Source organism: Natator depressus, chromosome 7 (assembly GCF_965152275.1).
Source record: "Natator depressus isolate rNatDep1 chromosome 7, rNatDep2.hap1, whole genome shotgun sequence".
Taxonomy (NCBI): Eukaryota; Metazoa; Chordata; order Testudines; family Cheloniidae; genus Natator; species Natator depressus.
The window spans coordinates 104,513,091-104,537,873 of NC_134240.1; the positions used below are offsets into that span (position 1 = coordinate 104,513,091).

Here is a 24,783-nt window from a genome sequence, read left to right on the forward strand (position 1 = left end):
ACAAAAGGTTTTTCTGGTATTAGTATGTAAAAATGCTTTGTCAAAATATGACCTTACATCCCCTTCTGGGACACTGATGATTCAGATATAGAAACCATGTGTGTCTGACGTGAATTTTTGAGGACTTACCTGTAATAGGTTTGAACATTATAGCAGCCCCATGACACTAAACTGCACTAGCACTTATAATTGTTATATTTTTAGCTATTTTTCAATACGCAAAATAGGAAATTTCACAGCACAAAGTTTCAAACGCTATTTAAATAGCCAGTAGCAGAAATCATTGCTTTCTATAAGGTTTAAAAAAAGGATAGTGTTTCATCTTCACCATGCAGAAAGAATTTCCACTCGTTAGCTTTCTAGAAATTTCCTTTGAAAAGTTCCAAGAATCAAAAGCAAAACTTACATAGAAATTGTTTGGACGTATTTCAGTAGAGTCTGCATCTGAACCTCTACTATAGGTAAGACGACTTTAAGGATGGCATGCAGGTAGGAACACAGGATTTGGAGTTACCCAAAGCACTGAATGGCAGATTACCCAATGTAAATGTCACCAAGCTAAAAAAAGAGGGCTGCTTTTAATGAAAAAATAATCTGAATGATTGTAAAAATGGTACTTTAATATTAATTTTCCTGTGTGCACCACATCTCTTTGCTTCACTGACTAAACTGAGTTTTTAAACCACATTTTATTAGTATTATTAGTACTGCACAGCCAGATAAGCTACATGAAAGTGGGCTGGATTCTATTCTAGCTTGGACGTGACCAGCAGAATTATTCTATGTGCACGGCAGGTCTCTTGCACGTTCCTATAAAGCATCTGGTAATTAGCCATCGTTAGAGACAGAATGCTGTTCTGGGTCTGATCCAATATGGCAATTGTTCTGTAACTATATAGACTGAAGAATCCTGTCAGCAATGAGACTGAAAGAGGCTAGCTAAATTGCTTGACACCAGGCTGAGTATGCAAAAGCTAGAAAGAGATATATTTCTCTAAGTCAAGATATGATCAGGAAGATAAATATGCAAACATTTTGCTAATTTTACAAAGTCACTTGTAAATTGGAATTATAGTTTAGTAGTACTGTTTCCATATGGGAACTCTTGCTTTTTGGTTTATTCCTCCTCCTGCCCCTGAGCTGCTGAATCAAGAAGTCTGCCTGCAGCCTAAACCACTGAACAGCAAGAGGTAGCAGCAAAATAAGCATGAAATCAGGAGAAAAGGGACATTGCCCTTTCCTGAGCAGAATGGGGGTCTCTTTGGAAGAACTGGGTTCCCATTCTTATACATTTCTTTTCTCTGCACTTCTTGTGCTGTTCTGTGTCCTCTGGGGTCTCAGGCTGAGCCTGCAACCAAGGGCAGGCCACTTTGCTGCGGCAAAAGCCCCAGTCCCAGCCAACTTCCCTTTCTCCACTCAATTTTTCCAAAGCATAACTGATTTCAGGCTTTTCTCTGAACATGCAGTAACTGAAGCACTGACAGTCTGAATTTCATGCACTTCACACTTTGCTTTTTTCCTTCAAATGGGAAACTTTTCTGCACTAGCAATAAAGTTGTCACTACAGACTAGCCTTACTTATACTTTATAACTTTGCAAGCATTGTAAGAATAGTGATTGAATAATCAACATCCCCGTGAGGTATGTAGCCCCATTTTATTTGATGGGGAAAAAAGAAAAAGGTTACGTAATTTTCCATAGCCCACATCCTCAGAACTCATGTCCAATTATCCATCCTGGAGGCCACACTGCTTCAAAGATTTTCACAGAACATTAAAATTACACTACCCAATGCATTTACAGATAAGGTTTTTTGAAAGAGATTTATTGAGCAGTTCAGAGATCACTGGAAGTTCCCAGAGTTAAAAAAAATTACAAAATGCAGTAAGTTTGCTTACAGGAAAGAACTAATTTACAATTCAGACTGTGGTTAAAGAAAACATTGATTCTCTGATGTTCTAAATAGAAAAGATATGATAGTAGAGTACAGCATACTGAGGTACATAAATACACACGTTTTTTCGGTAAGAAGTAAAAGCACTACAAAAAGTTTTTCTTCCCAAAATTATCCTTTAATCACCATTTCAGGTTAGGAGCAGGTAAATAAATCTTTCGTAGAGAAAGGAGAGGAAGCTTTTTGCAGGAACTTTAAGTAGATCTGAAATAAAGAAAGTATGTTTCAACAAATGACTGTTAGACTTTTTAGAACATTCATATCTTCAAAATTTCTATACAAAATAAAGATGTTATTAATCCAGAACAGCACAGAAAGGACAACTATTTTACTGTACCAAAAATATGTAGTAGTTTGTCAGCAAGTCATAAGCCTCCCAAATATCCTTTATTTAAAAGGCATTATTTTTCCATGTGCTTAAAATGAAATATCTGTAAAATGAAATATCTGCAAATGTAAGACGGTTCACATTAACCTGAAAAAGTAGAAAAAGTCACTGAAGCTATTATGCAGAGAGCTATGGAAAAAAGTGCTCCATTTTAGGAGCAAACATTGATATGATGCATTCACACTATAATATTCGGTACTAAAAATCACTCTTAGTCACCAGAAAGCTGGTGTCCTAAGGTTGGCACAAGCAACTTATAAATGTCAGAAAAGCATATAAACCTTGTTAATGTTTTCAGAAATTCATTTAAAGATAGAAACAGGTCCAAATAGATGCCTGTCTAAATGCATTGCAATTACGTTACAATTATTTTCCAAATACACAGATATGCTCTGTCTTTTCTCAGCTCATTACTGACTCAAACAATTTGCCCTTCTGGGATCAATTGTTTGCTAATAAATAATTGTTTACAGTCACAAAATGATATTAAGGAGTATTCTGATTAGTTTTCCTTCTACAGCCTAATAAGATTCAAAACTAGCTGATTCCCAAGAGTCTAACCTTAACCTCACTGTGTTTAACAGCCCAGGAAACGATGAACCATCTGTTTCAGAAAATAATGGAGGGCCAAGAGGAAATATTGTTTAATTGTAGATTAACCTCCTCATAAGGCAGAATGAAGCATCTACAGAATTAGCAAGCACAACCAACAATAGATAAAAATAGTTGAAAACAGCTCTTACCACTGTAAGCCCCGTAACGGTAAGTATTTGTTTTACCTTACAGTTACTGATTTTTAAAAATCCCAAGTTTACCAAGAGGTGTCATCTTCCAACCAACAAAAGACCAGAGAAACCACTGTGGAACATCAATGGACAAAATACTGTTGATTGCTCCTGCCACAACCATGAGGAGGGAATATGTACAAACCTTCGTCCCACCACAGTTTGAACTTTGGGGGAAGGGAATAAACATCCCTGACTAGAAGGACCTGTAACACTATGCTGCTTAGAATTTGGAGAAGGCATAAGGAAGGGATTCCCAAGCTCCTTAGCTTGGGTTAGCCCTCAAGGAGGCACAGAGCTTGCATATTAGAGCAGCTTCCATTACTTTTTGGAACCGAAGACTAACTCGCGTGTCTGTTTACCTGCTTTAACCTTGTAAATTAGTAATTTTTTTTCTTAGTTAATAAATCCTTAGATAGTTTATCACAGGATTGGCTACAAGCACTGTCTTTGGTGAGAGACCTAAGGTACAATTGAACAGGGGTAAGTGACTGGTTCGTTGGGACTGAGAGTAACCTGAATATTGTTGAGATTTTTGGTATAAAGGACCATCTGTCACACAGGCTGGCTTGCCTGGGTGGCAAGATAGAGTCTGGAGTGCTCCAGGGGCCTGTCTGACACTCCATGTTATGGCTGTTATAGTACTTGAGGAGTTCACAATTGATACTTGGTTGTTGAAATCTAAGTATAGAACACATAACCTGTTTGGAGTGGCTCACAAAATGTGGGTGCTAACCTCAGGGCAGACTGTAAGAAGCAGGGGACAAACCCCAGACACTTTGACAGTTATTCTAGTGTTCTACCATCACTGTTATTAAAATAACCATAAAACTGTGATGTTTTAAAACAAGTGTCACTGCCAGGCATGATAGCCTGTGGAGCAGTGCATTAAAAGAGAAAAAGAACAATGTCAGAGTATCTGTTCCAAAGTGAGATGCAATATTGATTGATTTTAATAAGTCACATAATCTTGAGGCTCAAAGGATCCAAAACTCTGGAGACTGGCTATACCAAATAGGTAGAATAGTAACTCCCAGAACAAAATAGTTAAAACATAAAAATAAAGCAGTTTGAGATTTAGAAAAGCAAAAAACTAGTGAGCAGTAACAAACCTTTATAATAACCAGGCTGTTAAACCTGCGTATTTAACCTAGTGCCAGATCACAAACTATAGAGGTAATTCCAGTGTACAATTCTGTATTGTGATGTCAGTTTTTCCATTTAGCTTTCTTTCAAGTGAGCATTATCAGAAGCCTATTCTGCCTGGCACGGAAAACATCATTGGTTTTCCCTTTGCCAGAAATGGTGGCATAGAGTCTGTTGTTAAAGGGTTAAATACTCAAAATATAAAAAGAGACTGTTCTCCAAGATAGATAGGATGGGAACCCCTTTACTTGATTTTATGCATTCCGTAGAACCAGTTCAATGCATTTGCTTTGAAGGGGAAAGGTTAGATGTATTATCAGTGTGTAAAGAAAAGATTAATAGTTCAAAGTCTTAAAGATCCAATACAGCAAAATTTGCTCAAAATGAATTATTCTTGAAATCTTCAACTTAATTTTGAAGAAGTGAGTCAGCAATAACTCCTTAGCTTCAAATAAAAGTGCTTATTCAAAAAGAAAGAATGGGAGTTTGACATTCTCCTGTTACAAAACAACTAGACACAATTTTAGACATCAGACATCTATCAACCTACGGATATTGAAAGCTTGGGAGAACAAGATAAAATCAACTCCAACCCTACTGTCAAGCTGCACTATCTACTAGGCATCAATAATGCTATTCATGACTTCAGGAAAATTAATAAATCCTGGGATGAATGCTCAAAAAGGTTCAAATACAGGTGAAGCAGACTCACTTGGGTTTTGTTTCTGCATCTGTCACTTGGCGAATGAAGATACCATCTTCAGGATGTTCAATGTCATCCATTTCATACATATATGATGCTGCTATTGCAAGGGTGGTTCCATCATTACTGAAGGCAAGCGATGCTATGCTGGTGGGATACCGGTGGAACTGGCATAGTCGCTTCTTATTAAATGGATCCCAAATGTTTACAAATCCATCAGAGCCACCTACAAATGGATTATGGAAAAAAAGAGTTAAGATATTGTAACTGGAAGAAAACCAAACTGTTATAGCATTTAATGCAACCAGACAGTGACAAAACAATGAATTATTTTGTCTGTTCAAGGACACTATGAAGCAGTTTTGTAACACAGAAGAGTCCACAATTAATGTGTTAAAGAAATAAACCTGTTAAGTTTAGGTCCCACTGCATCAAAAGAAAAATTACAACATCTTGTTAAAAGCATTAAGTATAGTGTATCAAGTGTTCCAGTAACAGCTGAAACTTCTTAATTGAAGCCTAACAAGAACTAGATGTACTTAAACATCTTTAGTACCAATAATGTTATACAACCTGATAAGTATCTACTGTACCTGTAGCAAATGTGTTGTGGATGTTATGGAAAGAAATGGCATTAACTGGATAAATCTGCTCAATATTATTCTCCTTTAATCTGTGACATTTGAATGCATACTTCTTCTTCTGTATTTCAGGACTTGGATCCAAATATTCTACTGCAACACGGCCTTCAATAGAGCTTAAAACATAACCCTGCCAAAAAAAAAAAAAAATACACCTGTCATCAGATTTGTATGCAAAAGTTTTGTTAACTATGATTAATCTTATACATTTCTAGAACCAGACACAAGAAACAATTTTCACAAAAATTTATGAATATTTTCTTTCATATTTATGGTTCCCAGGTATACAACTCATGGCCCATCCACACAAATTAATAATTAAAAAGTCACAAGAAAAAGCTTCCTTGCAACTGCACCTCAAATAAGAGCTTAGTGAGTCTAGAACTGTTACCCACAGGCCCTAATCACACCTCTGATTTCACACACATAGTGGTCAGCAAGTTACAGAGTTGAACACTCCATATATGGCCACCTGCCCCACGCACCCTACTGATCACAACATTCACAGAAGCTCAGAGGGTGACAGGTCATATTTCCAGTATATTATTTCATTAAAACTAGTTCAGGTTAGCAACTAAATTCACAGATGCATTCAACTAAATGCACAAAATAAATCAGAATAGTAATTTCAGAGCATACCACTTGCACTCCAAAAAAGCATCTGCCTCTCTACCTAACTATAGTACTGGCACATAGCAAATTTAAAGAGCTCTTTTTACTGTAACTTTGCCATGGCTTTAGTATAAAAGTTTCTCAGAAATAGGAAAATAATGAGGCTTACCTGAAGCAAGATTATTCAAATCCCAGACTAAAGTATAGTCTGAAGTGTCAAGTTGTAACTGGAACACCACCACCACAAGTATCAGAGATGGAAAGATATAGCTTTCTAAACTCCTGGGGGAATTCTGCACCACTGCGCATGCACAGTATTTATGTCCCCCCCAGATTTCTTTGCTTCCCCGCAGAAAAATGACTTTCTGACAGGGAAGCAAAGGGAAGCTGCAAGAGCAGTCGTGCACCATGCCCTAGTTGTGCAGGTACATTGTTTCAGGCACCTGGAGCAACCGGCAGAGAGGTAAATCACCATAGGGCTGGGGACACCCCAGCCAGTGGCTCCTACCCTGAGCCAAGAAGCTGCTAGTCTCGGTGGGGTTGGAGGCAGGAGAGGATGGGACTTCCTCTTCCCCTGCAAGGAGTGGCTGGGGCTGTCTCAGACCCACCTCCAGAAACCTCCCCCAGCCGCAGGAAGCTCAGCATCCTTCCCTGCTTCCTGCCCCCATCACTCCTCAACTGTGGGTCACTGTATGGGGAGCTGCTCCCCCATCTGCCCAACCCCATGCATCTGGACCTCCCATTCCCAGACACCTCTGCCAAGCCTCACCCCGTTCACCCAGAATCTCCCTAGCCCTCCATACCCAAACCCCACCCCACTGAACCTCAACCCCTGCATCTGTAGCCCCCCATAACTCTGACCCCTTGCCTCTGGACCCCCACCCGTGCACCCAGACCACCCCCTCACTGAGCTCCCTGCGCTGAAACCCCCACCCTCCTGCACCACCCTGAGCCCCCACATCAGACCCCCAATTAGCTGCACCCAGACACCCACCCCAATCCCCCAGCACCCAGACCCTCTGCTGAGACCACACCCAAACCCCTCCGCTGAGCCTCAACCACTTTTACCTGGAAGTCCCTGCAGAGTCTCATTGCCCTACACCTGGAAACCCCCCCTCCCCCAAACGAACCTCTGGGTATCCAGATTCCCCCACACCTAGACCCCCCCCACTGAGCTGTCTGCACCCAGGTTGTCCTACACAGAATCCTTTCACCCCACATTGAGCCCCTCCACACTTGGATCCTGCCTGGTTGAGCCTACCTGCCCCACACCTGGTGTATTTCTACTCACACTAGCTCTAGAATGAATAACTAGGCCTCCCACTGCATGTATTATCCAGCTGTCACTACTTGCACCTGAAAAGTTTGTTCCAAATTGTTCCTTGCTTTCCACTCCAGGAGCACTGCAGAGGCACCCCATTAAACCCTTGGAAAGGGAATCATGGAAGGAAAGATGACCTTACTTATTCTTATGCAATTCCCTCTGGCTAACAAGGCATGGCCATCAAAGACTCTAGAGGGAACCCAGTAGAGCAAGGAGTCAAAACAGTAAGGTAGCAAGTAGTAAATAAGCTTACCAATTTTTAGTTAAATATGCTGCATACTACTACACTTATCTATAGCCCAGGCCACACTATTGTTGCAGAATTGAGCACCTCTTGAGGAACTGATGGCATATATACCTAAAAGTCACACAGTAACAGTAATCTTCTCTTCTCTCTCCTCCTCCGCCTCTTTTGCTATTTTGGAAAGGCTTAATTGTCAATGCATCAGAACACTAACAATCATCCTTTTTTAAAAGTGCTAAAGAGGGGAAGGTTAAAAGAAGACGAGCAAGATAGCAAAGAAAAAAGGGTTGGGGCTTTAAGTGAACATTTTAAAACTACACAGTGTTTACAAGAGAACATGGGAACAAGTAGCTCAATAGCTGTCATTAATCTCTTAAAATTAAACTATGAATTCAAGTTAAATAACTTTTTAAATGAGTAAAAAATGTACTGAGCTGAGTAAGAAATCAACACAAATCCATTTTTGCTACAGAAGATTAAGTTTTTTGAACCAGGGATAGACTTACTGCACAGCACACATACCTGTTTGTTTGGGAACGCTCTGATGCAACGGGTCTGATACTTCAGACTTGACTCTCTTCTTTGCTGGACATAACCCATGTTCCGCAAATCCCACACCAAAACTCTCCGACCTGCAGTCCCCACAATAAGTCTATCTCCAGACACAGAGAGAGTGTACACCTTTTCAAAAGAAGTTTACAAAAATATTACTAGTTTGTTTCATCTGAATATCCACCTTTTATCATCAAGTGATGAATTAACTGGAACATGCAATTAAAAAACAGATGACCTCTGCAATTAAGTATAGCTATAGATTTTTTTTTTTTTTCTCCTTTTTTCAGCCTGTAATTTAAGTGCTGGATGAGTTGCCATAGTCTGTAGGAGCCTAGCTGGTCTGGCAGTACATGACATGAAGATGCAAATTCTGCCTTAACGCTGAGCCTTGGTGCATAGCTTAATATTGTAGCATTGTATATGTAGAATTGAACTTTGTGCTGTATTTTAGCTAATATGTACATATGACATTTCAGACTTTAATCACTCGGTCAATTTTATTCAAAATTATCTTATTCCTTATCTCAGTAAGATCCACACAACAAGCCAAGTTTGATATTTCTGCCTTCAGCTACTGTGTTACCCATGTGCAGTTTCTGAGTAAAAAAGGGAATGTTTTTACATATATAAATGGAAAATTTCAGACCAAAAAAAGTAATTTGCAAAAATTATAAGTAACTGAAAGAGAGAAAAGGTTATTCAAATTGGAACTCGTCTTTATTCATAATGTGCACGAACCTGCAGCCACTATCATATTAACCCTGTAGACCAATCACACAGTACTCTACCAAATATTTTCCTTTTGTTTTCTTCCCCCTTATAATCCTGTTTCTTTAAAAAAAAAAAATCCTCTCAGACATGAGCTTTGTTAATCAAAAGGGAGTATCATTAAGGGGTATGCTGCTAAAAAAAAAAAAATATTAAAACCTGTTTTCAAAGATGTTGAGCAACCACAATTCTAAATTAAGTCAATCAGAGCAGAGATACTTGGCACATCTGGAAAAAAAAAAAAAAAATCAGAGCTCATAAAGTGCAATGCTACTCTGATGAATGACATCATAAGGGTTCATGTTTATTGTTTCCTCAATAACTTTCACAGAATCTTTAAAGTTTGCAAGAGATTGGGTTTCTAACTACTAGATGTGTACACTCAACCTGGGATCTGAAAGAAAAAATAAAATCAAGCTTGGGTTGTTTTTGTATCCCATCATCAGTAAAGATTCTGCAATCAGAATTCAATTAAGCATTCTGATGACACACAGCCAGAAAAAATCCAGCTAACACTCAGCTGTGCTGCTGCCACCGGAATGTTAGTAAGAGTGGCACATAGTAAAAACAAGCTTATGCTAAAGCAAGTTAACATGGCTAAATATATAACATTCTACTTATGTTGTCAGCATCTCATTAGAACTAAAAAAGTTAAATATATTGTTCACCACTTATGCTGTTTAATTTTGACATCTATTTGTACAGCGAAACTAGAGAAGTTAACTTCATTTTCTGGTTTCATGTACTACCCATGATGCTGCTGAGTTTTGCTAACACTGTAAGGAAATGCTTCATTAAATTAAATGAAAAATTGGTTTTATTTAACACAGTTCCATGTATCTCAGGGTTTTTAAAAGTGGTTTTTACAAAACCACCTTTGGTCCTAAACTACTTGATATGCTCTTTCTATGTATTATCCTACCTACATTCAGGCACACTGTCTTGCTAATTAACTTTGTTTCTAAAAACATGCTTGAATATTTGAAATTTGTTCTCGCTTTTTAATGGGTTGGATCTCTAATGTTCAGTCTAGCTAAGACTTATCAGAAATTTCTAAAGAAATCTAATGGCCCAATCCCACTCGCCTTCCTTTTATGAAAAGGGCAAGAAAAATAGGAGCACAAAGCCAGGACAAGCATTTGAATAAGATTCAGTTATAAACATAAATTAAATACTTCCCAACAGTTTAATAAGACTGTCAAAAAACTATTCTACTTCAGATTATATAATGAAAAGAATTTAATAGTCTACATTTATATTGACAATCACGAGGAGTTATACATTTTAAATAATGATCATTTTGACTATTACATAAAATTTGATGCAGGTGTAAACAGACATTCACAAACAATATAAATTTTCACATACATAGGAACAACCACATTAAGAATGTTAAACATCCTAAATCTTCTTTACAAACTGTTGTCACACCTGTATAATAAGCATTGTTTCTACACCTCGCAATCATAAATCAAATGAAACCACTACCATGTAGCTGACTAGATGTACACATTTATCAAAGACAATATTAAAAAAGTGACATAATGAACCTTGCTGAACCAATAAGCAGCTTGATTCAGTGTGGCTGTCCATAAAACGATATTCTGTCAGCAATTTATCATAGTTCTTTACATGCTACATACAACTATAAATAAAAAACTAGAACTAATGCAATTATTTGATTCAGAATCAAGTTCTTACCAGAAATAGATTCAGCTATGTTGTGGGCAAAAATAATAGCTATTTAGATGCAACATGGAACATACTGATAGCTCTAACTACAACTGGACCACATGTATAGTCTAAAGAAAAGGATGAAATCAATAGTAATGCAGAACTGTAAAGTGTTCCTTAAAAGTAGCTAGCATCTGGTTATGACGATATAGTGATACAATATATAATCTTCATGTATGTCCAGTGAGACTGTTGCCTACAATGAAAAGGTTAGCATTCTATGTGACTAAAGCTTACAATGTCATATTTTACTCTTTTCCTTCTACACTTGTCAGCAGAGAGTTGCATATTAATAACAGCGAAGAAATGGCAGCACATCTTCTCTGCTAATGCTGACTAAAATTCAACTTATCACAAAAATGATTAAATGATTTAGTTGACACAAAGTAAATTTTTCTTTCATATTCTAATTTCTCCCACCATTCAATATACTGCACATCATAAGACCACAACAGAATTCAAAACTACTGGTGGCTTTGGTCTGTAAAATCCCAGAATTTGAACAGCAGAGGTGCAGATCACTATTGAGGCACAGTGGTAGAATTGTTTGGGAAGTTTACACACCACATCCTTCAATACATCTCACTGAAGCCAGTGAAATTAGTCCCACTTTCATGAGCTCTACATTTTCTTCAAATTTGTCTCTATGTACAAGAATCTGATTTGTTTTCCAAAGACTACAAAGAAGTGTTGAGAATAAAGTCCTACTTTCCTAATGAAAGCTGGAATCCTTAAACTAAGGATTACTGTACTAATCTTCACAGACTAGCTAAAGACTTATACTATATACAGAATACTATACACCAAAGCATATGTTTCCACTTATACTGAAATAATTTTGTAGTGTAGATCAGGGCTAACTACGTTACACAGGGGATGAATAATTCACCGTAGACAGCACTATGTCGGCGGCAGAGCTTCTCCCACCAACATAGCTACCACCTCTCGTGGAGGTGGAATTATTAAAACGATGGGAGAGCTCTTTCCCATCAGTTTAAAGCATCTTCACCAGAAGCACTACAACAGTGCAGCTGCTGTAAATTTGTAGTCTAGGCTTGCCCTTGGAGATTATTTCTCATATGTCTCATATCTGGGGGGAGGGATAGCTCAGTGGTTTGAGCATTGGCCTGCTGCTAAACCCAGGGTTGTGAGTTCAATCCTTGAGGGGGCCACTTAGGGATCTGGGGCAAAAATTGGGGATTGGTCCTGATTTGAGCAGGGGGTTGGACTAGATGACCTCCTGAGGTCCCTTCCAACCCTGATAATCTACGACTCTATGTCAGCTAACATACAAGTTTCAGATCTTATAATAGCCATAGTGTCAAGGTAGGACATTTCCTAAGGGCCCTTGACAGTGCCACAAGACATCCTCTCACCCAGTAGACGAACTAAAAGGAAATGCCTTGCTTGGAGGACATTCATTCTTAACCAGTCACTGCATGCATTATATATAGTTTAACAGATGATAGTATACACTTAGTATTAATGTATATAATAGTTATTGTTTAAATACAAACCTTTTCAGGTTGAGAGAAAGTTCCTGCATTGCAAGGAGTTCTGGGATCCCACAATTTGACTGTCTGATCCCAACTTCCAGTCACCATTACATTTACCTCTGGACAATATTCAACACATCTGATAGGAGCATCATGAGTGCCAACTAGATTTTCTACAAGAGAATAGATTTATATGTAACTTTACTGGTTCCATTAAAATCCACAATTTCTTGAATGAAAAGTGCAGAACAATATTAATATAGAAGTAAAACTATAATCTGCCATTCACTAATGTGTTGGCATGCTGAGACATCTTTTAAAGAATGCTTGGTCTTCTGATCTTTGCAATCAATACCCTTTTAAAAGTGTTAAATGTAGACTGACTAGATACCGTCTGAGATTTTCAAGGGAGCTTAAGGGCATTAGACAGCCATGTGGAGATTTTCAGAGGCACAAAGGGGAGTTAGGTGCCCAACTGTGATTGACTCTCAGTGGGAGTTGAGCACCTAAATCTTAGGCTCTTTTGAAAAATCTCAGACATTGACTGTGTATTACAAAAGTTTAATCAGTGTTAAGTGTGGGAGAGCCATATTCACTCATGGCTTTGCCACTTGAGAGTAATTAGGCACTCCTAACAAACGGCAACAATGAAACAGTCATAGCACACCATTATTCATTTCACACCTACCTACCACATAATACAAACAGAAAAACAGTATGAGGTTTTTAAAGTTGTATTGGTACTCTCTCTATAAAACCTGGCTCCTTTTGTCACCCTAATTCAAACATCTTTGAACAGAAAGGAAAATTGTAACTAGTAAGATTATAGAAACTTCTAGAGTTCCCTTAAATAGCCTTCTGAGACATAAGGTCCCATACTGAAAAACCTTCCATGTGTCCTGCTGGAAAGCTGAGAACCATTCCTTCCCAATGTCACATTGCACCCATTTTGGCCTCACTATGTCATGAGAAGTCAAATCTTAATCACATTCCTGGAGCAAGACTCAACTTTGCCCATCTTCCTGCAACTCCAGCTAGAGTAGCTTGGAAAACAAAGGGGGAAAACATTTTTCTGGCAGGTTTCTTTTTAAAAGAAAAACAGCAAGCTGTTTGACTGTGCTCAGAAGTTTGAATGTTCCCTCATAGAAACTGATTAGCAAGCAGAATGCATGTGAGGCCATAAAAGGGGAGGGAGGGAGGGAGGGAGGGCAGGAGGGGTGGGGGGGAGATGATAAAATTGCATTTATCACCAGTTACACAGGTGGTATGCATGCATATACCCATTAAATGTATAAAACTGAATGTTATTTTAGAGTTGAAAATGTAAACATAAGACAAAAGAAAAAAGATTATGGTTATTGTAGGCAAAGCTGGTACCACAAGTAACCTGAATTTTGGCATTTCCTAATTTTTGTGTGCTTGACTTTGCAACCTTAATTACGTAGGGTTTTTTCGCAAAAAGAAAAGGAGGACTTGTGACACCTTAGAGACTAACAAATTTATTTGAGCATAAGCTTTCGTGAGCTACATCCGTGATGCATCCGATGAAGTGAGCTGTAGCTCACAAAAGCTTATGCTCACAAAAGCTTATGCTCAAATAAATGTGTTAGTCTCTAAGGTGCCACAAGTACTCCTTTTGATTCTGCTTAGAGTTGTCCATAGATAAATTAAATCTTTGATTAGCCAATACAAGTATATAATAATGTATGAAAATAAATGGAGCTTCTCCCATTATACCTGTGACTGCCTTCTAAAACACTACACTTAAGTACAAAGAGGGTTCATGAATCAAACAGCTTTTATTCTTTAAGCCAGTATCCACCATCTAAAAAACCACAGCCATATACTACTTTATTTTCAATTAATTTATAGTTATAAAATTAAAACAAATTCCACTGGTTATTTGTTCACTTAAAAATCATCTATTACAGTATTCAGCCAGCTTACCTTGGTCCGTGTTCAAATCATGCATTTTCAACTGCTGATCTAATCCTCCACTCCAGGCATGTGTAGGATCCTGTGAAATAAGAAATTCTGCTTTTATCGTATATGTTCAGTTTTCTGGGCTTAAATAAGTGTCGAGGTGTCACACTTAACCTCCAGGGCACACTCCAAAGTACCTCCTTTCTTGCTGGAAATTAAGATAGATGGAGATTCATAGGTAGAGGTGGTGGAGGTTAAGGTCCTGAACCTACAATCAGATCAACACAGGTAGATCATGCACCCATTCAGAACTTCTAAAATCAAGAGTTGAGAATATTTTGGAAGGAAAGGGTTTTACAATATTAGGTGGAGTGCTTTGATTTCAGTAGAAGAAAATAATTAGAAATTTGTTATTAGAAATTGCAATTTGATATATTGTACAAATAAACTTTATTTTTTCCATTTTCTATCTGAATTAGTGACACATGAAGATTCTTCAAATGACTGTCAATGCAGGTTAGTAGTCCTATTAACTTCTGGTATGTGCATGTACAAGGGGCATCACATGACCTCCCAAGCACCTTCTTGTAGCTGAGTGTGGCGCTGAGGTGGCCTGCTTCAGTTTCCACCTGTCAATGAGATCACTATAACAGCCCAGTAAAGGAGAAATCAAAGTCTACTTGACAGCAGTACCTTGCCTTCAATAAAAGAGCATTTGTATAATGCTTCAGAGACCAGATAAACAAAGTCCCAAAACAAAAGTCTGTGGGTTCTGGCAGCAGCTCCTTCTGCTGTATAGTCTCAGGCTTCTCCACTGCCACAAGAGCTTTTGTAGTCTTGTTCAAGGTCTCTCTACCTGGAGAGCTTTTGCCTAGTTCAGGCTCCCGGTGAGCTCCGCTCCTACAGAGCCTCCTTTCCTCTCAGAAACTTCCCCAACTGAGTCCTCCAAAGCCTTTTGTTAGGCCCAGATGCTCCTTAGTTACTTGCCTTCCAGTTACTTGAGCCTTGTGTATGCCACACTGTGTGTTTTGTCAGCAAAAGGCAGCTTTTGTCGACAAAGCAGTGGAGTGAACACACGAAAATGCTCCACCTGCCAAAGAAATAAGCCACCTCAACAAGAGGCATGGAGCTTTTTGCAGAAAAGTTAGATTGACAAAGTGTCAGCATAGACGCTGCATTCGGCACATCAACATAACTGGCCTCTAGGAAGTATCCCACAATGCCCACCGTTACTGCTCTGCTTTGAACTCCACTGCCCTGCATCCAGTTACACAGGCATGCGCCACTCCCCTTTCAAAGCCCCAGGAAGTTCTGAAACTGCTCAGTGTGGAGAGCTCATACAGGACTGCAGCAGTTGGTAGACAGGGCAGGCTGCTGCTGCGGGAGGTGGGGAGAGAGGAGAGTGACTGCTGTGCTGTGCGGAGCTGGGGAGGGAGGCAGGGGCTGATGTCCGGGTGTCTCCCTCTCTCCACCGGCATACCAGTCTATGCTAAGCTGGAGTCTGAGGGTAGGGGGACACCAGCTGTCTGTGCACCAGCTTCTGCCTCAGGATTGGTTGCTTCTGGCTACTGTCTGAACTTAGAGACAGCATGCCAACACACTCACTCTTCCCCGACACACATACTCACATTCTCTCTCTCTCTCACACACACACACCCACCCACCATGGGCTTCTTGTGTTAATGTTCAGCAGTGTCAGTTTGGTCATATTACCAAGTGCTACTTTAAAAAGTGATTTTAGAAGTGTTACGTTTTGGGCACACGCAGCAATTATTACAAGGTTCACAGCACAGTTCAAAAACAATGCTAGGCTCAGAACACTATAGCAACACACATTACTGAGCCTCAGTGTTAATATGCTCCTTCAAGGCATCCCCCAGCGGGCTCCTCTTATAGCCTTGCAAGCACAATACTGAACAGCAGTGCAGGATCCATCCTTTCTGACCATCATGGCTGGGTTGCAGGTTACCAGGCAGTTGAAAAACGGCTGGCAATCTAGGAGGATATCCATAGAACGATGGAACTGAGAAACCTTCATATTGTGATGTTGTACCTGCCCCCATGAGCCACTGCAAACCCTTCCCAAAGCACCCTGTGGCCGTTGAACGGTGGGATAGCTACCCACAGTACACTGCTATTTGTGTCGATGCAAGAGCTGCTATTGCGGATGCGCTCCACCGACACAAGGAGCATAGTGTCGGCATGCAACAGCAGTTTAATTACAGCGATGGCTGTATGTCGGCATAACTTGCGTCGACAAAACTCGGTAGTGTAGACAAAGCCTTAGGCAGTTAACTATCCCCTGGCAGACTAGGGTTGGCTCATGCCGTTCAGTGTACTGTTACAAGTACACTGGGCATCTGACACCCGCTAAAGGGTAAGCCATGTGACAGTCCCTTTTAAAGTATATCTGAAAACTAGACCCAGAAATGGTTGTGTGTTAAATTTGACTAGAACCAAGGATATACTATAGAAGGCTTAGGTGTAAGTTTAATTAGTCCTAACTGGAAGTCCTTCCAAGAATGCATCAATATTATGGCAGTAGAGAATGTTTATGTATGGGGCAGGACGTTTAAAATAGTTTGCTCTCTTTTAATGTATTCCAGAACACCAAAAAGAGAATAGAAATTTAACTGCTTTCCCCTAAAGAATATTATAAATAGCAGTGACAATTGGATAGACATTTTAAAGGATGCTTTGATTCCTGTGCATGTTCTCAGTGAAGTAAAGCACAGGTCAATTAGCAAGACAGAAATTGTTATACCAGATTAAACCAGTAGCCTATATAATGCAGTATCCTGTTTCCAATACTGGCCAGTAGCAGACGTAGGTGGAAAGAAACCCCGCAACAGGCAGATATGGAATAACCTGCCCAATAGAACGTTTCTTCCCCAACCCCATTAATTAGAAATGGCTTCTATCCTGAGGGTTTCTATCCCTTCCAAAAAAAATTTTTTTAAAACACATCCACACCATTCTGACTCAATGTTAGTTATCCATATAAAAGCCCGATCCTTTTTTAATTCTAAGATCTTAGCCATATTGACATCTTAAGGTGATGAGTTCCTCATGCTAGTGGATTGTTGTATTAAAAAGTTTTTTTTATTTGTTTTAAATTTACTGCCTTTCAATTTCACTGAATACCTCTTTGTTGTTGTACTATAAGAAAGGGTAAACAGAAATGCCTGACCTACCTTCTAATTAGTTCCTATATTAAGTGAATTATAGTTTATCAGTTTATTTCAAAGAGAACTTCCGAAGTTTAGTTAAGGGTTCCCCCCAAAAATACACAATGTCTGCACAATAGTAGAATTACCATAAATTGTCTAGAATGCACCTATTGTTTCCCTACAAGATTAATTAAGAAAATTCCTGACCTAAAGATTAGACAGATGCAAGTGATTATTTCAACCTTCTCCTGTGTCAAAAATTAATGATCTTTAAGGAAAAATATTCTGAACATAAGGTACTTGTACTAGCTATAACTATTCATAATACACTAACTTCTCACATATCCATACTAGCTACCTTCATACTTAACTTTCCAGAACTGGACAATGAACTGAGGAACTGCACTGTTAAATAGTTGGTCTGCAGCTATGGTGGAGGGGCACACAGCACATCACAAGGTTGAGGAAATAAAAGAGGAGAAGATGCATAGAGGCAGCAGGTCAGTCTCTCATTGTAAATCAGAACATTCCTATATCAACTGTAGATGGTCCCAAAGGGCTGTTATGGCAGTCAGGGATTACCAGAATGCAGGAGCTCCCCCATCTATGTCCCATACCCTGCAGAAAGACAGGGTGACATAAGAACTCTGCATGACTAAACCCATGTACCTATCTGCTGTAAGATAGCATAGAACAGCTACATGAGCAGACAGGAGATAGATCTCTGGTCAACATAAGAAAACCACCTCCACCAGCAGCAGTAGATAAAGCATCTTTAAGTCAGCTTTGCACACCAGAGAGGTCTGAAGCAGCTCTAGTATATCTGAGGCTCGGAGGCTAAATATTAAATAACAGATGGGTAAAGTTGATTTGCTTTTTAAAGCAATTTTTAATAGTTTAAAAGACAATTCTAGAATATGAATAATGAGTTTCAGAATTGTTGCATCCCCTCAATATTACAGCAAGATCATTGCCTCCAGTTGGTTCTGGCAGGCCCAAGGCCATCTGCCCTGAATTTAAAAAAAAAAAATTCACATCTGTCTGAATGTTCCTTAAAAGAAGCACCCAAGATCACGGAGACAAAAAGTAGAGCAACAATCTCTATATTTCTGTTTGTTGCTTTGTATATGATTGCACTTTCTGTATAACCCATTTCACTAAAATCAATTACCTCTGTTTGTATGGATCTTTGACACAGCAATAGAAAGAATAAATTTAAAAAGTCATAAAACCACAAAAATAGTAGGGGCAAATGTAGCTTTTTTTTTTTTTTTTTTTTTTTTAAACACTTTTAAAGAGCGGACTGCATTTCAAGAAGCCACTGCCCCCTTTAATTTAAGAGATTAAAGTACTCCCTTTGTAGCTTTGGTATATGACTGGAATCCAACATAACCAAGATGACATACTTACATAAAATGCACAGTCGAGCACTGCTCCTGAATGTTGATACTTGAGTCTCATGGTGTTGGCAGGCACATCATAGAGACGGACAGAAGTATCCCAAGATGAAACAAGCAGAAACTGAGACGTATTAGGACTAAACTTTACAGACGAGATACCATCTTCTGGCGGTTGGTTTAATTTAAATTCGTTTGATCCAGTCATCTGAATTAAGATTATAGAAAAGTTAGTTGTCATTACAATAATTAATAGGAGTTAGAAGTGGCAAGTTTGTGGAATAGTCACTACATCTAAAAGCTAACATACTATAGGAGAACTGTAGAAAATAGTTCTGTTTATTATTTTATAGCACCTAAATGTGTGCTAGGCACTACACAGAAATCATAGAAAGGCATACTCCAGGGATGGCCAAACTGTGGTTTGCGAGCCACATGCAGCTCTTTTACCATTAAAGTGCAGCTCATGGAGCCATTCACGCCCCCACCCCATTCTCCACCTACCAGATATGGGGTGGGGAGCTCAGGACTGCCTTGCAGTGGAGTAGGAGGGTAGTGGCTTCTGCCCAGCGGAGAGGAGGGTTTCAGCTCTGTGTCCCCCTAAACTTCCAGCTGCTAGAGGCTGGGACTGGACGACAGGGGATGGATCACTCAATAATTATCAGGTTCTGTTCATTCCCTCTGAAGCATCTGGCACTGGAAGAAGACTGGATACTGGGCTAGATGGACCATTGGCCTGACCCAGTATGACCTTTCTTATGCCATATAGAAGTATTTTCAAATTCAGGGATTAAATATCAAATATTACAGAAGTGATCATCAATAGGGATTGAATAGGGTAAAAAAAAAGGTTTACAGCAACATAACTCAATTTAAGCACCTGCACATTATGGTGATGCTGGTGAAGTTTTTTTTAGCTTCCCCTCCCCACCACAATAAGTATAAAAAAAATAAGAGTAAATATCCTTGACTCACTTACTGTGGGCACCCCAGAGGAGGCAAGTTTTGCAGAATTTAAATAAGGTGTAAGAGTAGCTTGGGGGACACCAGAGGAAGGGCATGCCACAAATACACAGGAGGTGGCATAAAAAAAGCAACAGAAGAATGGAGGGCAATACAATACTGTATTGTCTATTGGAGGAAAACTACCAAAAAAGCCGAACCAAAAAAAAAATAAAAAAAATTTAAAAAAGGGGGGGGGGGGTCACCGATTGGAGTCTCAGTATACAAAATGCTTCAAAAGCTGGTACCATTCCCATAAGCTTCAAGGAAGTTTAGTTACACTATTTATAAAAGCAATTCTAGCTTGTCTACACTGCTGCTCCAATAAGTTCTAAGACTGTTTTAACTTTTTGGTAATTTCTATAGTATAGACAGTCAGATAAGTAGAGAGAGGCAGTTATGTAGGTAGGCAGCGAAGGGGAGGTCAGAAAGTCTAAATTTGATTCAGTGGAGAAGAGTCAGAGATTCAAGGTACAATCAATGGGTTATTAAGATAATTTTAGAAGCTACATTTTGGGTAAACTGAATATGGGTTATGTAGATATCAGGAAACCCAAGGAAGAAGTAGCTGCAATGACCAAGCCAGAAGGTGAGGGAGTGGACAATACTTTTATCTGTTGGGGAACAGAGGAACAATTGGATCTTGTGAATGCTGTAGTTTAGATGAAGAAACAGCAAGAAGTTTTAGTACCTCAGATAGCTTAATACATAAACACACATGTATGTATGCGAACACTACGCTTTCTAATTATTTAATAAATAAATATCCTTTGCCAGGGAAGGAGACACCAAAAGATATTTCCAGAGGAAGGAACTGATTTGTGTTTAGACTCCTTGGAGGGAAGGAAATGGTAAGACAGGGAGTTATTTGGGGGGAAGAAGGGAAGGAGATAGGGAGAGTGTTTAGACACTGCTTTGGAGTGGAGAAATTCCTGGGGATGGGAAAGCGTGTTGAGGCTGTTTGGGGGTGAAACAGAGTGGAGTGGAGAAATTCCTGGGGATGGGAAAGCGTGTTGAGGCTGTTTGGGGGTGGGGAAGAGAGCACCTAGGATGGGATCAGAGGAACCATGTGCAAAGGTTGGGGGCACTCAGGATAGGATTCAGGGACTGTATGTGGAGGCTGGCGGAAGCGCCCCAGGCACAGGCCTGGGATAGCATTTAAGGGCTGTGTGCGGAGGCTGCCAGGAAGGCTGAGGCTAGAGGGGGGAATCACCCAAGATGAGATGGGGGGAGGGTGCCCAGACAATGGGACAGGAGGCATGCCAGCACTCAGGATGCAATTGGGGTGGGGAGGCCATCTCCAGAGACTGAAACTGGGAACCAGAAGGCCCACCCATAATTGAGGGTGTGGGCGCAGAGGCTGGAGACCATGGGGTGGAGGCCCTGCTGGGATAAGATGTGGGGAGGGGAGGCAAAGGCTAGAAGGGCGTGAACCCAAGACAAGAATGAGGGGCCGTGTGCAGAAGCTTGAATGACCTGCACCCAGAACAGGAATCGGGGGGCCAGGCACCCGGGACAGCACTAAGGGGTCATCTGCAGAGGATGGCACAGGGGCACAAGACAGGCTGTGTGGAGACTGGGGGGCAGCATGTGTGGAGACTGAGGGGCAGCCCCACCCATCCCAGGGACTGGATTGGAAGAGCCACCTGTAGAGATTAAGGATGAATGGCACCCAGAGTGACACTGGGGGCCATGTGCGGCAGCGAGGATTCTGGAGGCCCCCAGGACTTGATTAGGAGGGTGCCCATGTGTGGAGATGGAGGGGGCACCCATGCCCAAGACGATGGACTCGTGTGGAGAGGCTGCAAAGAGGGGAGCATGCTTGTACCCACAACAGGATTGGGAGGCGGGGGCATGTGCAGAGGTTAGGCAGGGCCAGCAACAGACACGGGTCCCTGTGAGGAGGCTTGACACAGGGGGAATCTCGGGGGGAAGTTGGGAGCCAGGACCTGAGGAGAGCCGGGCCCTCGTGTAGGGAGCCTCATGGGAGGTGCCCCCCCCATGTGGGGAGCGGCGGGGGGTCTGAAGGGGCGGACCCCAATGTAGGGAGCATCCGAGGGGAGCGGGGAGGCGCCGTGGGGGGAGCCGCGGGCAGAAGAGCTGGGGCGTGACGGGGAGCGGGAGCAGGGACGGGACCGGGCGGGGAGGTTCCGGGAGCGGGGCAGCACGAGGGGCGGAGAGGCTGAGGGAGCCGCGGGCTCGGGGGCCGCTGGGGCTGGTTTGGATTCACTCCCAGCTCGGCGGAGCGAATCGTTCCCCTGCAGGGGCGGTAGGAGGGTTGAGGCAGCCTCCCGTCCCGAGCCGGCGCGGGGCGAGGCGGTGCAGCCAGCCCGGCCCGGCCTAAGCCCCTTTTCCGCTGCCCCCGAAAGAAGCGGGAAACAACTCCCCGCCCCGGGCTCTCCATTCCGCGTCGGTCCCTCCCGCCTGGCCCACAGAGAGCCCGGCCTACCTTGCTGGCTGTCCCGTTTATAGCGCCTCTGGGCCTGCCACCAACCGCCACTACTGAGCGCGCGCCGCCGCCGCCTGCCCCAACACAACCCCGCCGCCCCTCCCCCACCACCGCGCGAGTCCTGCCGATTGGCAGTTTTGAATGACGAGGCGACACATCCCAGCATACCCCGCGTGCACATGTGCAACTACAACTCCCAGCATGCAACGCGCTAACCGACACCCGTGGCTTCTCTTGGCGAAGACTACATGTCCCAGTGTGCCATGAACCCAGTGTACGCCAAAGGAGCCGGTCTCTGGCTGGGACCTGGCATGCTGGGACTTGCAGTGTACGCGCCTCGGCCACCTTCTGGTGCAGGCGGAGTTATCGTTTGGCCAAGGGATTCTTTGCCTAGGTGCTTTATGGGACATAAGGAAGGTGGGTTGTGCTGATCTGGCTGGAGTGGCTGCTGCTCTCCTCTGGGGGGAGAGGAGAAGGGAGCTGGTGAACAGTAGTGAAAGGTCAAGGACAGGTTTCAGAGTAACAGCCGTGTTAGTCTGTATTCGAAAAAAGAAAAAAGAAAAGGAGTACTTGTGCACCTTAGAGACTAACCAGTTTATTTGAGCATGAGCTTTCGTGAGCTACAGCTCACTTCATCGGATGCATAGCATATCGTGGAAACTGCAGAAGACATTATATACACACAGAGACCATGGAACAAAACGCAGTCAAAGTGGGATCACTTGCACTGGGGGCGGGGGGGATCCCCTCGCCCTACAGAGTGTTCTCCTGTGTGGAACTCCATGCACCGGCTTCATCCATGCTCCATTGTTATCAAAGAATCAGTTTCATTCATGCACCCATCCACCCATGGGGAAGACATAGATATAGGGGCGTAGGTAGACTCAGTCTGTCCGTACACCAGCTCTCGCTCCTTCTTTGCATCATTTATCCATAAACCAAGTCCACTCATGCACCATTTGTCCATGCATGCGTCTTAGTATTAACTCTATGCATGTACTAGCTGTCTCCACGGCCCCCTCCGTCCAAAAGCGCACTTTCTTTTATGGGTCCAATAAGAAATAGACAGGCATGCTATTAGTGTTCCAGCTTCGATTCTATTTGCTTTTTCTATTTACTTGTATGTATATATATTTAATTCGGAGTCTTAGCAAAACCAGTTGCATTAGAACTGGCCTTGTAGGATTCTTTGTTTTTCCTCCTCTTTTTCTCTTTTCTTTTTAAATAAGTACCTCAGCTGAAAATGTATCCTCTCTCTACTGTTACTTAACTCTATAAATCGATATTATTCAACTCTTTAAAGCTTTGTGGGACACACTTTGTATGATATTCGCTCCTCTAAAGGGAATAGTATTTATTCCACTTGTACTCTTCATGCCTCTGTGATGTAGCTGCGGCATTCCCCTTGCAGTTTTGAGCTATTTCGTTTCTCGCCCACTCTCTTTAATTCTTGGATATCAAAAGTTCTTCCTGATTTATTTGCATAATCTTATATCGCATTGGGTTTTATTAATGAGAAATGCAAAGGACAATTAGACTCTAAGAAAAGTCAAATTTGTTTTAATTGGAAATTGATTCTAAACGCCTGCTCCCAAAAGTAAGATAGGCAGTTATATAAAATAGTGCGAATGAACTGAAGCTTACCCACTGATTTATTGTATCTTAATACCACCCACAGAGTATCAAAAAGTTTCACGATTGACAGGGTGGGGGGAGAGACTCTGATTGTAAAGGTTCCTTCAGTCCAATCTGGAATTAGTACTGGCTGCCTTCCGGATCATCCCTAGGAATAAGCTTCTGCGTTTACCAATGTAAAGAGAGTGGAAAGCAGCCAATTCCACACCGATATAGTCTTGCTGTTGCAAACATGCTGTATATATGACTCAAGATGTCTGCTTCTCACCAAGCTAACAAGGGTAATTACTAATGGACAATAGAAAAGGCGTCCTTTCATTTCTCTAGCTTGGAGGAGTATGTCAAAGGATTATTTTAAAATGTAGGGGGCTACAAAGGAATCTGAAATATTTTTATTAACAATGAACCTTGAGTGAGATATTTGAATTTATTTTTTATTTTCCTTAATATAATGCAATAAATAAGACTATTTTTGTATGTGTGTATGTACAGAGAAGAGCATGGTATGATTGTGATCATAAAAAGCTTTTGAAATGCAATAACAGTGTAGTGAAACTTCACATTAATCTCAGCCTCTTATTTCTGGTGTATTTTAGAAAGAGCTGATAATTTAGCTGCTAATAATATTAATTATGGAAGAATCGAGAGTGAAAATGCAAAACGTTTCAGTGAATTCTAATTTGTTTAAACCCTTCACTATAGTTTATTGAATTTGATACTCCAAAATACTTTAAACGTCTTTTTCAAATGTTTGGTTTTACATGAAAGAAAACACGGAGAGAGTTTTCATTTCATTACATTTATCAGAATGATACCGTTATAATCCTCAGGCTCCATTTTTTTGATCGTAAATGCAA

At 41.0% G+C, this 24,783-nt stretch overlaps 1 protein-coding gene across 2 annotated transcripts; it reads right to left on the reverse strand.

Annotated features, from left to right (window-relative positions):
• Positions 1-1,827: 1,827 nt before the first annotated feature.
• On the reverse strand, positions 1,828-22,388 carry BUB3 (BUB3 mitotic checkpoint protein). 2 transcript variants are annotated; one of them, XM_074960022.1, is made up of 8 exons: positions 22,292-22,388; positions 18,854-19,048; positions 14,298-14,367; positions 12,372-12,523; positions 8,320-8,478; positions 5,570-5,747; positions 4,986-5,202; positions 1,828-2,158 (listed from the first exon to the last, which is right to left on the reverse strand). In XM_074960022.1, the coding sequence occupies exons 2-8, from the start codon at positions 19,046-19,048 to the stop codon at positions 2,149-2,151; spliced, it is 981 nt and encodes a 326-aa protein (XP_074816123.1). In that variant the 5' UTR covers positions 22,292-22,388; the 3' UTR covers positions 1,828-2,148. The 2 variants fall into 2 exon arrangements, with proteins under 2 accessions (XP_074816123.1, XP_074816124.1); XM_074960023.1 differs by lacking the exon at positions 1,828-2,158 and having other exon boundaries at positions 4,982-5,202.
• Positions 22,389-24,783: the final 2,395 nt, after the last annotated feature.

Excerpts from the sequence above, each read along its gene's own strand:
- BUB3 (XM_074960022.1), bottom strand. The coding sequence starts at position 19,048 with ATGACTGGATCAAACGAATTTAAATTAAACCAACCGCCAGAAGATGGT. Across the intron at positions 12,524-14,297 it reads TGATTTGAACACGGACCAAG|AAAATCTAGTTGGCACTCAT; the intron begins GTAAGCTGGCTG and ends ATTCTCTTGTAG. Across the intron at positions 5,748-8,319 it reads GAGCGTTCCCAAACAAACAG|GGTTATGTTTTAAGCTCTAT; the intron begins GTATGTGTGCTG and ends TTTTTTTGGCAG.